Genomic DNA, 14,318 nt, shown 5'->3' with positions numbered 1-14,318 from the left:
TATATATGTATATATATATATATATCTATATATATATATATATATATATATATATATATATATATATGAAAATCAATATTATTCCCTTTGTTGGTTCTCTTGAAAATTTATTAGATGTTTACATTTAATGCTAAAGTCTCCTGTGTCGAGAAGGTGGGGAATCTGGTTGCAGTTAATGGTGTGTGTGTGTGTGAGTATTCCGGAATGTTCAGGCTGTTTAAATGGTTCATTGATGCTATGCATGTAAACCATTTATGCTGTGGAAGGAGGTGGAACCCTAATTTGTTTATTCTTTCTCCTTTGTTTTTAGGCCTTTTTTCTTTCTTTTCTTTACTTACTTTTTTAGTTTTTGTATCAGAATAAAGGATTAGCTTTGTTGTTGATGGTGATGGTCATGGTGGTTTTGCTGTTGGTTTTTTTTAGTTGTTGTTCTTAATGTTGTTATTGTATGATTGATCTCCGTGTTTACTTGCTGGAAGTTGTTTTAACTCCTGCTACCGCTACTTTGCTTCTTGACGGTATAAAACAAAGGGACACACACACACACACACACACACACACACACACACACACACACACACACACACACACACACACTGACACACATACACATATGCATATGCACATAGAGGTGTGCGCATGCAGCTGTACACATACACACATTTATGCTCACAGATACATATACATATATTCACAGATAAATATATGTACACAAATGCTCACATATACATGTGCACACACATAGATGTGTATACACACACACACACACACACACACACTGTTAGTATATATACATGTTTTATGATAAACACGATAATAATGTTCAATAAATCTTTATAGCGGAAGTGTGAACAAATTTTTTGGTTTCCGTTCTTTTATATTTGCTACCAATACATCATATAAAATGTATATAAAATATTGTTATTATGGCGATGAGATGGCAGAATTGTTAGCAGGCCAGGAAAATGCTTAGTGGCATTTTGTCCATCTTTGCAGTCAAGTTCCATCAAGGTAGACTTTGCCTTTCATTCTTTCAGAGTCAATAGAATAAGTACCAGTTGAGCACTGCAGTCACTGTAATTGACTAAATCCCTCATCCCAAATTTCAGTTCTGTGCTTATAGTAAAAAGAATTATTATTATTATTATTATTATTATTATTACTAGCATACTTAAGGTGGCGAGCTGGCAAAATCATTAGTGCACTGGACGAAATGCTTAGCAGTATTTCATCTGGTGCTATGTTCTGAGTTCAAATTCTGCCAAGGTCAACTTTGCCTTTCATCTTTTCAGGGTTGATAAATTAAGTACCAGTAAAACACTGCGGTCAATGTAATCGATTAGTCCCCTTGTGCCTTTAGTAGAAAGGATTATTACTAGCATGCTTATGTTGTCAAAAAGGCTGACAGTGTTCTTAATGATAGAAAATGGCACATCAACACAATGGGGAAACCGTTGCTTAAATATCAGCAATCTAGTAAATATATGTACATACACAGAATTGAAGCACTTGAAGGATCAGATACAATTGTGAAGTCCCAGTCGAAAATATCACCCACACAATGTATGTTTGTGTGTGTGTGTGTGTGTGTGTAGTTCACTGATGAGATCCAGAGATAAATCTCCCCCACTTTTAGGGAATTTTATTGTTAACTGTTCTTGTTTCAATTTTATAGACTAAGTTTTGTGCTAAGTCTTAATTGTCCATTGTGTTGTATTGTCCCTTTTTGTTTTACATTCAGTCCACGTGGTTTATAAAGAAGATATTATTATTGTTATTGTTGTGTGTATATGTGTCTCCTTATCTTGACATCACATGAGACTTTTGTTGCTATCAGACATATAGTGTCATTTGTTCCTACTCCTTCATGGAAACATTTCCTTTGGCTGAGATTTTGGCTCTCCCATGTTTGGTGGTGCATGAAGCAATCAAAGTACTTCAGCAAAGATTGGTCAGCTGCTACCCTTAGTGCATTATTCCATCATAAATTTACTGAAGGTCCCTGATGATTGTCTAATGCCAGTTCATTGTGGGATGGCTCAAAAGCTGTTGTCTGTTAGGGTTTCATCTAAGCATTTGGTTGGTGAGTCTCTTCATCACAAGTCATATCATATGTTCTAGTCAACTCAGATAGCATTTGCAGATAGTGATGGACACTGGGCATTGGTCTGCTCTCCTTCTGACCACCTCATTGCTGACAAAGTCATTCCATTTGAAATCTTAGGGAAATATTATCTTTTTTTGGAAAGAGGTGAATGTTGGTGATGGGGGGAAGAGTATCCAACCATAGAAAATTTACTTCAGTAAATTCCATCTAACTCATGCAGGTATTGAAAAGTGGATGTTAAAACAATGATGATGCGGAAGATTGCATATAGATTTTGCAATCTAACAAGCAAGTAGTAACTAATAACCACGAGTCCATTGGAATCCATTCATCAGCTCAATTGTCATGCTCTACTTTTAGAAGCCACACCATTCATGTTAATGTGGTTTTTCTGTTATGGTTAGGTTGATATTTCAACCTTAATCTTCATTTCTGATTTAATATTTCTTTGTCATTACAGCAAGAATATGCATTACCAATGGCACAATTTCATTTTTTTTTTTTTTTTTTTTTGTTCCTCTCTCCACATCCTTTCAACTTTTCTTTTCAGGCCTTGGTATTTCTCTGTCTTTTCTGTTGTCAACTGGAGTTAATACATTTATTGATTTTGAAATGTCTTTCTGCTCTGTTGGCAATAACAATGCCTGGTCTTATCGCCTCAGTCATTTGATCTCATTCAGTATTGAAGTCTTAGGACTCAACTCATTTTTTATTTTTTTATCACTGTATTAAGTTACTATTTGTATTACATACCAAATTAAATAGGTCAAAATTAATTTTTTTAGTTCCCATTAAGCATCATTATCATCATCATTTTAATGTCTACTTCCCTTGTGTTTGCATGGTTCAAAGAGAATTCGTTGAAGCAGCTTTACTATAGTTGGATGCCCTTCCTGCCACCAACTTCCACCTGTTTTCAAGTATGGTAATATTCCCCCTTAGCCAAACATATTTCCATGGAAGATTGAAAATAAATGATGCTACTTGCATAATCAGTGAGACACACACACACACACACACACATTCTGTTTCTGTCTTTCAAATCCAGCGAAGGCTTTTGTTTGGGTTGGGGATATAGTAGGAGACACTTTCTGTCTTACTGGTTAACACCCAAGGTGCCATGCAGTAAGAATGAACCTGAAACCAAGTGATTGGGAAATAAACTTTGTAATCACACATCTATATTGTATATACAATATTATGGTGCCTCATTTCTTTTGTATTATCTTTCTGCAAGTTTACAGTATTTGTTTGCAAAGGAGCCAATGCTTTTGTGAATTCTATCACAGATTCTGTCAAAGTGTTTGATTCAACATTCTTATCCGCATAACGTTTTACATTGTTCCAAGCATTTGTTCTTGTACTTCAGTTCCAACTTATAAATGTGATTTTCGCATCCATTTCTCAGTGCCTTGCATATCCATACAAATTATTCATCTCTGACAAACAGTTAAAACATTGCTTTTCCTCTCTCTTGTGTTCTGAATCTCTTACATTCATCCTTGTTAACCCTTTTGTTACCGTTTTTCTGCCTTTGTTTCAATTGATTTAGAAAGTAATAAAGAATTTTGAAAAGTTACTCATTCATTATTAAGCAGGTGTTAGGAACTTAAAGTAACATGGAATTTTAATGGAAGTTTTTAATTTAAATCACTTTAACCATTTTATTACCATTTTTCAATGAAATACCCTGCATTTATTTCAATTAATTTTGAAAACAATGAAGAATTTTATAAAATAACTGCCATTATTAAGCTGGTGCTTGGATCTTAAAGTAGCTTGACATTTTGTAAGGTTTTAATTTAGCTCACTTTAAAATATGAAGCGTGTATCATAGAAAAGTGATATTCTCAGCTGGGCTAATATCAAAAGGATTAATGCATCCTATAGTTTCCATCGCACTAAGAACTTATCACCATCAAGACCGCCACCACCACCAACAACAACAACAACCACAACCACCACAACCACCACCACCACCATTACCACTACCATTATCACCACAGTGTTCTAGTAATGATACTCATTCTATTCCCAAATTCTATTTTTTTTTTTTTTATACTGTTCCAACAACTGACCAAACTTCCACCATTTTTCTTGGTCAGATAAATACCAACTGATGCCATTTTATGGATGTAATGCCCCATGTGTTCTTAATAATTCCCATGACTTCCTAACTTCTGGAGTTCTCTTTAATCCATTGAGTATTCTAGCTCCATATCTCATTACTGATCCACCCATACATTCATTGCTAATATCATGTTCCTTCCATTTAATTTTGTCTTTAACACCGTTTTCAATCCTGTATGAATTTTTTTTTTGTTTTTTTTCCAAACTGTTTCTTCATTCCAATCTCCTTGATCTTGTTGGTGCCTGATATTTCTATGTTCTTATATCCATTCTATTCAATGTGTTCCAGTATTTGACTGTCAGGTAGCATTACCCTATCTGCTGACTCCATCTTTCCTCATTTCATTATAAGTATACTACGCTTTATACCAAATTCCATTCTTGTGTGTTTTTTTTTTATTATTAAGGAAATCTTGAATTTCTGCATTTCTGCATTTTTCATTTAGAAACTGAAGACAGACATACTGATGAAATGATATTGTTGTTGTTGTTGTCCTCCTCCTCTTCTTCTTCCCTCCTCTACTGCCACCACCAGCTATTATTATTATTATTATTATTATTATTATCATTATTATTATTATTATTATTATTATTATTATTATTATTATTATTATTATTATTATAATTAAGGCAGCAAGCTGGCAAAACCATTAACACACTGAGCAAAATGCTTAGCGCCGTTTTGCCTGCTTGTATGCTCTGAGCTCAAATTCCATTGAGGTCAACTTTGTCTTTCATCCATCTGAGGTTGATAAAATAAGTACCAGTCAAGTTCTGGGGTCAACTTCCCCACCTCCCCTCAAAAACTGCTTGTCCTGTTCCTAAATTTGGAATTATTATTATTATTATTATTATTATTATTCTGATTATCATTATTATTATTATTATCATTAAGGGGGTGAGGTGGCAGAATTGTTAGCACGCTGGACAAAATGCTTAGCGGTATTTCGTCTGTCGCTATGTCCTGAGTTCAAATTCCGCCAAAGTTGACTTTGCTTTTCATTCTTTTGGGGTCGATAAAATAAGTATCAGTTACGTACTGGGGTCAATCTAATTGAATGGCCACCCACCTCCCCCAAAATTTCAGGCCTTGTGCCTATAGTAGAAAAGATTATTATTATTATTATTTATTTATTTTTATTATTATTGTTATTGAGTGAGAGAACAGGACATACCATCAAAATGATGCTGGAGCGTTATTATTATTATTATTATTATTATTATTATTATTATTATTATTATTATTATTATTATTATTATTATTATTATCTTTTCTCTGGGGGGACAGTTAGGAGGTCAATAACCTGCACAAGGTCATCTCAGGATGCCATGGCGGAATTAAGAGTGTTGGACAAAATACTGTAGGATATTTACTTTGACTTTTTACATTCTGAGTTCAAAACCTACTGGAGCCAATTTATCTTTGATCCTTCCAGACTTGGTACAATAAAATACCAACAATATACAAAAGTTGATATAGTTGACTGATCCTTCTCTGCCAGATTTCTGGCATTGTGCATTTGTCAGGAATGGCTACAATACTTACCAGTATTTTTCCAACAGTTTTATGCAAATTTTTGCTACACAATTAGGCCCACTTGTTCCAGATGTTTGTAGATCATTGCAGCATTGTTTCTTTGGGAATACCATTTATCTGTCTTTTGCATACTACAGAGAATTTGCATTGTTATGGGATTTGGTTTTTTGGTACAGGTGTTATCTAGTATTTTAGCTGTTGTGAATATGTAAACCGTTAGCTATGTTATATGCGGGGGTACCCCCTTCTAAAAAAAAATGGGGAACAGGCCTGAGTGTATATAGATGTTTTCGATCTAGTTTGGATTCTTTGCCATCAAATTTGATTGCAAAGAATTCAAATTTGATGGCAAAGAATTCAAATTTGATGGCAAAGAATCCAAACTAGATTGAAAACATCTATATATACCCAAAAGAAACTGGAATTTTGCAATATTATTTTATTCATTTAGTTTTACATGTTTACACTTTTCTTGCCTTCAAAATATTCTCCATTTGAAGCAATGTATCAGTCCAGACGTGTTTTCCACTGTTTGAAGCTGTCATGGGACTCTTGTGAAGTGATGCCTTATAATGCATCCGTAAATTTTTCTTTACTTCTTCCACATTGGCAAACGTTTTCCTTTGAGGACTTTTTTCATTCGGGGGAAGAAAAACAAGTTGTAGGGAGCAAGATTGAGTGAATAGGGAGGGTTGGTAAATGGGGTCATGCCATTTTTGTTAAAAAACCGTTTCACACTCAAGGTGGTGTGTAAAGGAGATGGAACCACTACTCACTACTTTGCTACTGGTCAGGGCATTTTTGCGTCACCATGTCTTGTAAATGCTTCAGAACTGCCAAGTAAAACGTCTGGTTAACAATTTGACCAGGAAGAATAAATATTGTGTGGATAATTCCTTTTGCATCTATGAAACAAATTAGCATTGTCTTGACATTGGACTTCACTTGATGCACTTTCTGAGGGTGCAGTGACATTGAATGCCTCCATTGACTTGATTGCTGCTTTGTTTCTAGGTCATAGCCATAGCACCAGCTTTTATCACTAGTGATGACCTTTGTAAAAAGGTTTGGATCAACTTCCAACTGTTTTTTTCAGTTCATGACATGCATTTATTTGATCTTCATGTGAGCAAGTAAGGCACAAATTTTGCTGCAACTCTTTTGATTTGCAATTCCTCACTCTTAGTTTGTTGAGAAGAACTCCAGGACACAACAGTCATATCAGCAAGTTCATCAATTGTTCAGTGATGGTCCTTGAAGATCAGTTCATGAATTTTTGTGATATTTTCATTTGCTTGGGAGGTCGATGGCAACCCTGAACGAGGTTGGTCTTCAAGCAACAAGTGACCATTTCTAAAGTGTGAAGACCACTCTTAAACTTGTATTTTGCACATGGCAGCATCCTTGTATGTTCTTTGAAGCATGGGAACTGTTTTGGCTGCTGTTTTCCCTAGAAGAAAACAGAATTTCACAGAAGTAGGCTGTCCCTTTGTTTCAGCCCTTGCAAAAGTCAGTGAACAGAGGAGAAGCATGGCAAACAAAGTTGCATCTTGTGGCTATTCAACTTTATGCACACCACTACTTGGTAGACTGTGGAGGCGCAATGGCCCAGTGGTTAGGGCAGTGGACTTGCGGTCATAGGATCGTGGTTTCGATTCCCAGACCGGGCATTGTGAGTGTTTATTGAGCGAAAACACCTAAAGCTCGAAGAGGCTCCAGCAGGGGATGGTGGTGAACCCTGCTGTACTCTTTCACCACAACTTTCTCTCACTCTTACTTCCTGTTTCTGTTGTGCCTCTAATTCAAAGGGTCAGCCTTGTCACAGGGTGTCACGCTGAATATCCCCGAGAACTACGTTAAGGGTACACGTGTCTGTGGAGTGCTCAACCACTTGCACATTAATTTCACTAGCAGGCTGTTCCGTTGATCGGATCAACTGGAACCCTCGATGTCGTAAGTGACGGAGTGCCAACAACAACAACAACTTCAGCTGAATACACGTCATCGTCATTGATTGGTTAAAATTACCCAAATATGACAACTTTAACACGAAATAACTTCTAAAATACAAACTCTTGGCAAAAACGTTAAGAGTAAACCGTGTTCAACATGACACATTCAACCACTCTCCAAAGTTTCAAACTGTTTAGTTAAAAAAAAATTAATAAAGAAATCTGTGACTAAGATTGAATAGTTCCCAGTGTTGTTTTGAGTTGGTCCTTGTATCTCCGTGGTCTTTTCCCTGAAGTGAATCCATTGAAGAAGACTTGACATGGGAACCTTGATGCTTCCATTCTTACTACATGTCCTGACATTCGGCGACAGTGTTTTATGATAGAGAAACTAAATAATATGAACCTCTTGGAAAGATGTTTTCGCATTGTAAGTACAAGCCTTTCACTGGCTTGCCTAAACCAGTGGTGTTGATACTATTATTGAACCTCTTTAACTACTGAAATTCAATACATTTGTGGTGAAAGACATGAACAGAGAGGTGGGGGGTTCAGAGATAGGTGTGGTTAGTGTGAAGCTTTGGGTGGGTAAGGGTGGAGGGAGAGAATAGGGCGGACACAATGTGGATGATAAGAGGAGTTGGGTGGTAATAGTGTTTTGTGTGTGAGTGTATGCATGCTGTGTGTGTGATGTTATCTATTTTAATGTCAGGTATCAAATTGTACTGTGTGGTTCATGCTATCTTGTTTCCTTCCCACTCCTGTGGTTAAGTGTCATGTGATCAACTCCCAACTGCCCAACCTTATTGACCTCATCAGTTAGATCAGACACTCCTCAACACAGTCACAAAACAAACTTCCTAGCTGTTCAGTCAAGGTTGCTTGCACCTATGTTCTTTTAGGACTTGAATTTTAAAATTTCAAAGCTAGGGGCAGTTTTGTTATTTCATCATTTCTTGTAAAAATCAATAAAGTACTTGACTGGTCAAGTACCAATATCAATTAAAACAATTCTATCTCTTCTCAAAAATGTGTGGCTTAATGCCAAATTTAGAAATCGTTATCTAAGGAGGTGGCAGAGTGGTAGAATTGGTAAACTGCCAGGTTAAAATACCTTGCAGTATTTAAGTAAGGTCTGTCTACATTCTGTCCTAGTTAACTAACTTTACTGTTCATAATTTTATGCTTGATAAAATAAACAGATGATACAGAGTAATCATATGATATAACTGACTCTCTCTCTCTCTCTCTCTCTCTCTCTCTCTCTCTCTCTCTTTCTCTCTCTCTCCCTCTCTCTCTCTCTCTTTGTCTATCTCCTCAAACCAGAGATCTGGTTCTACTGCTTATATGAACAATCTCATTCCAGGGTGAAAAACTAGAGGTAGTCGATAGCTTCCGCTATCTGGGCGACCAAGTTAGTAGTGGGGGTGGGTGCGCTAAAAGTGTAGCTGCTAGAATAAGAATAGCCTGGGCAAAGTTTAGAGAGCTCTTACCCCTGCTGGCGACAAAGGGACTCTCACTCAGAGTAAAAGGCAGACTGTATGACGCATGCATACGAACAGCCATGCTACATGGCAGTGAAACATGGGCTGTAACTGCTGAGGACATACGTAAGCTCGCAAGGAATGAAGCCAGTATGCTCCGTTGGATGTGTAATGTCAATGTGAATACCCGTCAGAGTGTAAGTATCTTGAGAGAAAAGCTGAACATTAGAAGCATCAGTTGTGGCATGCAAGAGAGACGATTGCGCTGGTATGGACATGTGGTGAGAATGGATGAGGATAGCTGCATGAAAAAGTGCCACACCCTAACAGTTGAGGGAACCCGTGGAAGAGGTAGGCCCAGGAAGACCTGGGCTGAGGTGGTGAGGCAAGACCTTCGTACATTGGGCCTCACCGAGGCGATGACTATACTGACCGAGACCTTTGGAAATGTGCTGTGCGTGAGAAGACCCGGCAAGCCAAGTAAGATCGTTGCCAGTGCCCCTGGACTGGTTCTTGTGCGGGTGGCACATGAGATGCACCATTTTGAGCGTGGCCGTTGCCAGTACCGCCTGACTGGCTCCCGTAGGATTTTCGAGCGAGATCGTTGCCAGTGCCCCTGGACTGGCTTGTGTGGGTGGCACATAAAAGACACCATTTCGAGCGTGGCCGTTTTCGTGCGGGTGACACGTAAAAGCACCCACTACACTCTCTGAGTGGTTGGCGTTAGGAAGGGCATCCAGCTGTAGAAACTCTGCCAAATTAGACTGGAGCCTGGTGTTGCCATCCGGCTTCACCAGTCCTCAGTCAAATCGTCCAACCCATGCTAGCATGGAAAGCGGACGTTAAACGATGATGATATATATATATATATATATCTTACCTTTTACTTGTTTCAGTCATTGGACTGTGGTCATGCTGGGGCATCTCTTTGAAGGATTTAATTGAACAAATTAGCCCCAGTACTTATTTTCCTGTATTTTTAAAGCCTGGTACTTATTCTATCAGTTCTCTTTTGCTGATCCACTAAGTTATGGGGATGTAAACAAACTAACACTGGTTGTCAATCAGTTTTGGGGGACAAACACAAAGATTCACACACATTGTTATATACATATATATTTGATGGGTTCCCTTTGTTTTCCATCTACCAGATCCACTCTCAAGGTTTTGGTTGGCCCAGAACTACAGCAGAAGACCCTCACCTGAGGTGCTGTGTAGTGGAACTGAACCCAGAACCATATGGTTGGGAAACTTCTTACCAAATGACCTATTGGTTAAAGTTTGCAACCTCTAAAGTCTTGGGTGCTTGTAATCAGTGCAACTACTCAAGACTACCAAGGACCAGGTGGTGGGATAGTGGCTGTGGTGGTGTTAAATGGAGCAATGAGCTAAGACTACCATCCAGGGAGGCAACTGTGGGGCTTGAACTCAGGACACAGAATTTTAAAAATACCACAAGGTATCAAGTCTGTTGGTATAGCGTTTCCACTTTATTATTATTATTGAGTGAACGAGCAGTTCATGCCATCAAAGTGACACTGGGGTAAAATATACACATCATGACTATCCGTCCAAGGGTACACCAGGCACATGCATCACAACCATATGTGCGCGACATGGTGATCTCATATCAAGATAAACAGCGCATGACCTCGCAGGTGGGGCCCAGTTAGAATTTTCTTCAGGTCAAGTAGCCCATCCTGCTTATTATTATTATTATTATTATTATTATTATTATTGTCAGTGTGCATACCCGACAGAGTGTATGTATCTTGAGAGAAAAGTTGAACCTAAGAAGCATCAGTTGTGGTGCGCAAGAGAGACGATTGTGCTGGTATGGTCATGTGGCGAGAATGGATGAGGATAGTTGTGTGAAAAAGTGCCACACCCTAGCAGTTGAGGGAACCTGTGGAAGAGGTAGACCCAGGAAGACCTGGGATGAGGTGGTGAGGCACGACCTTCGAACATTAGGCCTCACCGATGCAATGACTTCTGACCGAGACCTTTGGAGATATGCTGTGCGTGGGAAGACCCAGCAAGCCAAGTGAGATCTAAATCCAAGGCCTCTACCAGAGGTGTAGCCAGCCCACTTATGCGTACCCTTCCTTCATTGGACAAGAAACTCAGCTTGCGAAGACTTATTGAGGCAAGCGAAAGCGAAATCGTGATGGCACCTGTGCCCAGCGTCGCCTTCCTGGCACTTGTGCCGGTGGTACGTGTAAAGTCATTCGAGCGAGATCGTTGCCAGTGCCGCCGAACTGGCTCCTGTGCAGGTGGCACGTAAAATACACCATTTTGAGCATGGCCGTTGCCAGTACCCGCCTGACTGGCCTTCATGCTGGTGGCACGTAAAAGCACCCACTACACTCTCTGAGTGGTTGGCGTTAGGAAGGGCATCCAGCTGTAGAAACTCTGCCAAATCAGATTGGAGCCTGGTGTAGCCATCTGGTTTCACCAGTCCTCAGTCAAATTGTCCAACCCATGCTAGCATGGAAAGCAGACGTTAAACAATGATGATGATGATGATGATTATTATTATTGTTAATGAGTACGTCCATTGCTAATGACCCATCCAGGATATGTGTGTGTTGCAGCAAGCAATACCATCCCAGATGTGGATGCTGTATGCCACTGTGGGTAAACTAGATTTGTGAGCACTAAAACAGGGTGGACATATTACCATACTTAATAAAATTGAGCTGGCTTTAAGCATTTTTAAACCTGTCCAACAGAATATGCACAGAGAGACTGTTTTGTTTTTTCATTGATAACTAACAAGGGAAATGGGACAAATAACTTCACCACTATTTTTTTAGGGTAGTGGGCCTGAATTTTCTCAGTTTAAACACCCCTATACAAGGTTACATGGAATAGATATATGGAGGAAGTGGACAACGAGCTGAGTGTACAAATGATGAAGGTGGTGATGGTGGTGGCAGCAGCCGCTGCCACTACCACCATTGTTGTTAATATCTACCACATCATGTCATTAAAAATTTCATTATTAATTTTTGTACAAGAAAATTATTAATCACAATGAATTTTGCGAAAATTAATCATATGTCTTATTCATTTCATTTCATTTTTTAAATTTTTTATTTCTATTTGCCTTACAAATACACATATTTATATATATATATATATATCTTTTTTTTCTGTATTTCATCCGCAGAACATTGCAAGGAACCATTAGATAAGTATGTGAAAGAGAAATTCACCAATGTCAAAGTGATTCATGCTAAGCAGAGAGAAGGCTTGATTAGAACTCGGCTTCTTGGAGCTAAAGCGGCGACTGGTCAAGTTTTGATCTTTTTAGATTCACATGTTGAGGCAAATGTAAATTGGTTAGCTCCTCTCTTAGGTAAGTTTACTGCATAATAATTTTCTACACAAACACATGCTTATTATAAACACCTCTGTAAATTAGTTTTATTTATTTTCTGTTTTTTGGGGTTTTTTTTTTTACTCATATTTTCCATATGATATCCTTGTGGTTTGTTTGATACTGTAAAATTCTCGGATCCATCATCAATGTTTTGAGACTTTCACAATCTTATCTTCAGATTGAAGTGATGTTAGTGTGTATTTTCCTGCTTCTTAGCGTTTTGCAGTGTTGTTTATTTCAGAGTTTCTTTATCCTGTAAAATTACTATGAATAATAATAATAATAATAATAATAATAATAATAATAATAATGATGATTTCAGATTTTGTCAAAAGGGCAGTAATTTTAGGGGAGGGGATGAGTCAATTTCATTAGCCCCAGTGTTCAACTGGTACTTATTTTATTGCCCCCAAGGGATGAAAGCAAAGTTGACCTCGGTGAAATTTGAACTCAGAACATAGCGACAGGCAAAATACTGTTAAGCCTTTCATCCAGCATGCTAACAATTCTGCCAGCTCGCTGCCTTCAATAATAATAGTAATGATAATAATAATAATAATAATAATAATAATAATGATAATAATACATTGATACTTTCTCTTCTCCATATCCATGAATATGCAACATTCCTTCATTTTGTTTTGTTGTTTTTTAATCAATGGATTATAAGCTAATTCTTTCCTATACTAACTTACTAGACATAACATATGAGAAGCTAAAGAGTTAAGTCATTAAATTCATCGATTTGTTTTCCCCAATTACTTATACTCATAAATGAAATAGCACAGGAACACACACACACACACAAAACTCATACAAATGCACACAGACACACATGCCCACACCTGCTCAACAACTGGAATTCTATTATCTATGACGATGAGTGATTCCAGTTGATCCAATCTGGGGAACTTCCTGCTTGTGAAATTAACGTTTAAGTGGCTGAGCACTCCACATACACACGTACCCTTAATGTAGTTCTCAGGAAGATTCAGCATGAGACAGAATGTGACAAGGCTGGTCTTTTGAATTACAAGTACAACTTATTTTTGCCAACTGAGTGGACTGGAACAATGTGGAATAAAGTGCCTTGCTCAAGGACTCAATGCACTGCCAGAAATCAAACTCATGACCTTATGTTCATGAGTCAAATACTCTAACCATTAAGCTACATGCCTTCACCACACACATAGATAAAAGAAACTTAGCCCTTGGTTGCTTAGTTATTCCTTCTATTAATTCTAATTGTGAAATGTTACTATAACAATGCTATATATTAATAATGCTATAATACAATAAATAATTACTCAAATATACTTTCTACGCTGTTAAATTAAATAGCATTGTAAATAAGTCTTGCATTTATTTTCCTTTTTCTAATCTAAATGTCAATGCAACTTAGTGATAAATAAGGTTAATACATTACAAACACAGTTTTTATTTTTACAGTATTTTTTTTTTTCAGAATCTGTCCTCTATTCGTTGTTGTATTGTTATATATTAAACTAAACTGAACTATTGAAGAACAATAGAAAAGGTAACAGGAAATAAAATCAAAGAAAAACAATGAAAACAATAAGACAGCCACCCCATCACTGACAAGTGGTTATGACCTGGTAGTAGCATGTACTGTACTTCTGTTAACTGCTTCTGGGCACCTTTTGTAGTTGCAGACAGAAACACAGTTTTAGCCCTTCTAGCCTTGACCTTAGAGTTAGTAGAA

At 37.6% G+C, this 14,318-nt stretch overlaps 1 protein-coding gene across 1 annotated transcript in view; it reads left to right on the top strand.

Moving 5' to 3' along the window:
* The window catches only part of LOC149132225 (polypeptide N-acetylgalactosaminyltransferase 10-like), a 127,877-nt gene extending 114,996 nt beyond the window's left edge, over nt 1-12,881 (top strand). Inside the window, exon 4 of the mRNA XM_089365229.1 lies at nt 12,383-12,881. Coding sequence (XP_089221355.1) covers nt 12,383-12,588 — 206 coding nt within the window. The 3' untranslated portion in view covers nt 12,589-12,881. The remainder of the gene's footprint in view (nt 1-12,382) is intronic.
* Nucleotides 12,882-14,318: the final 1,437 nt, after the last annotated feature.

This window comes from Octopus bimaculoides, chromosome Z (genome assembly GCF_046866305.1).
Source record: "Octopus bimaculoides isolate indiv1 chromosome Z, ASM4686630v1, whole genome shotgun sequence".
Taxonomy (NCBI): domain Eukaryota; kingdom Metazoa; phylum Mollusca; class Cephalopoda; order Octopoda; family Octopodidae; genus Octopus; species Octopus bimaculoides.
The sequence above is the reverse complement of the archived record's forward strand: the minus strand, read 5'-3'. Positions and strand labels throughout refer to the sequence as shown.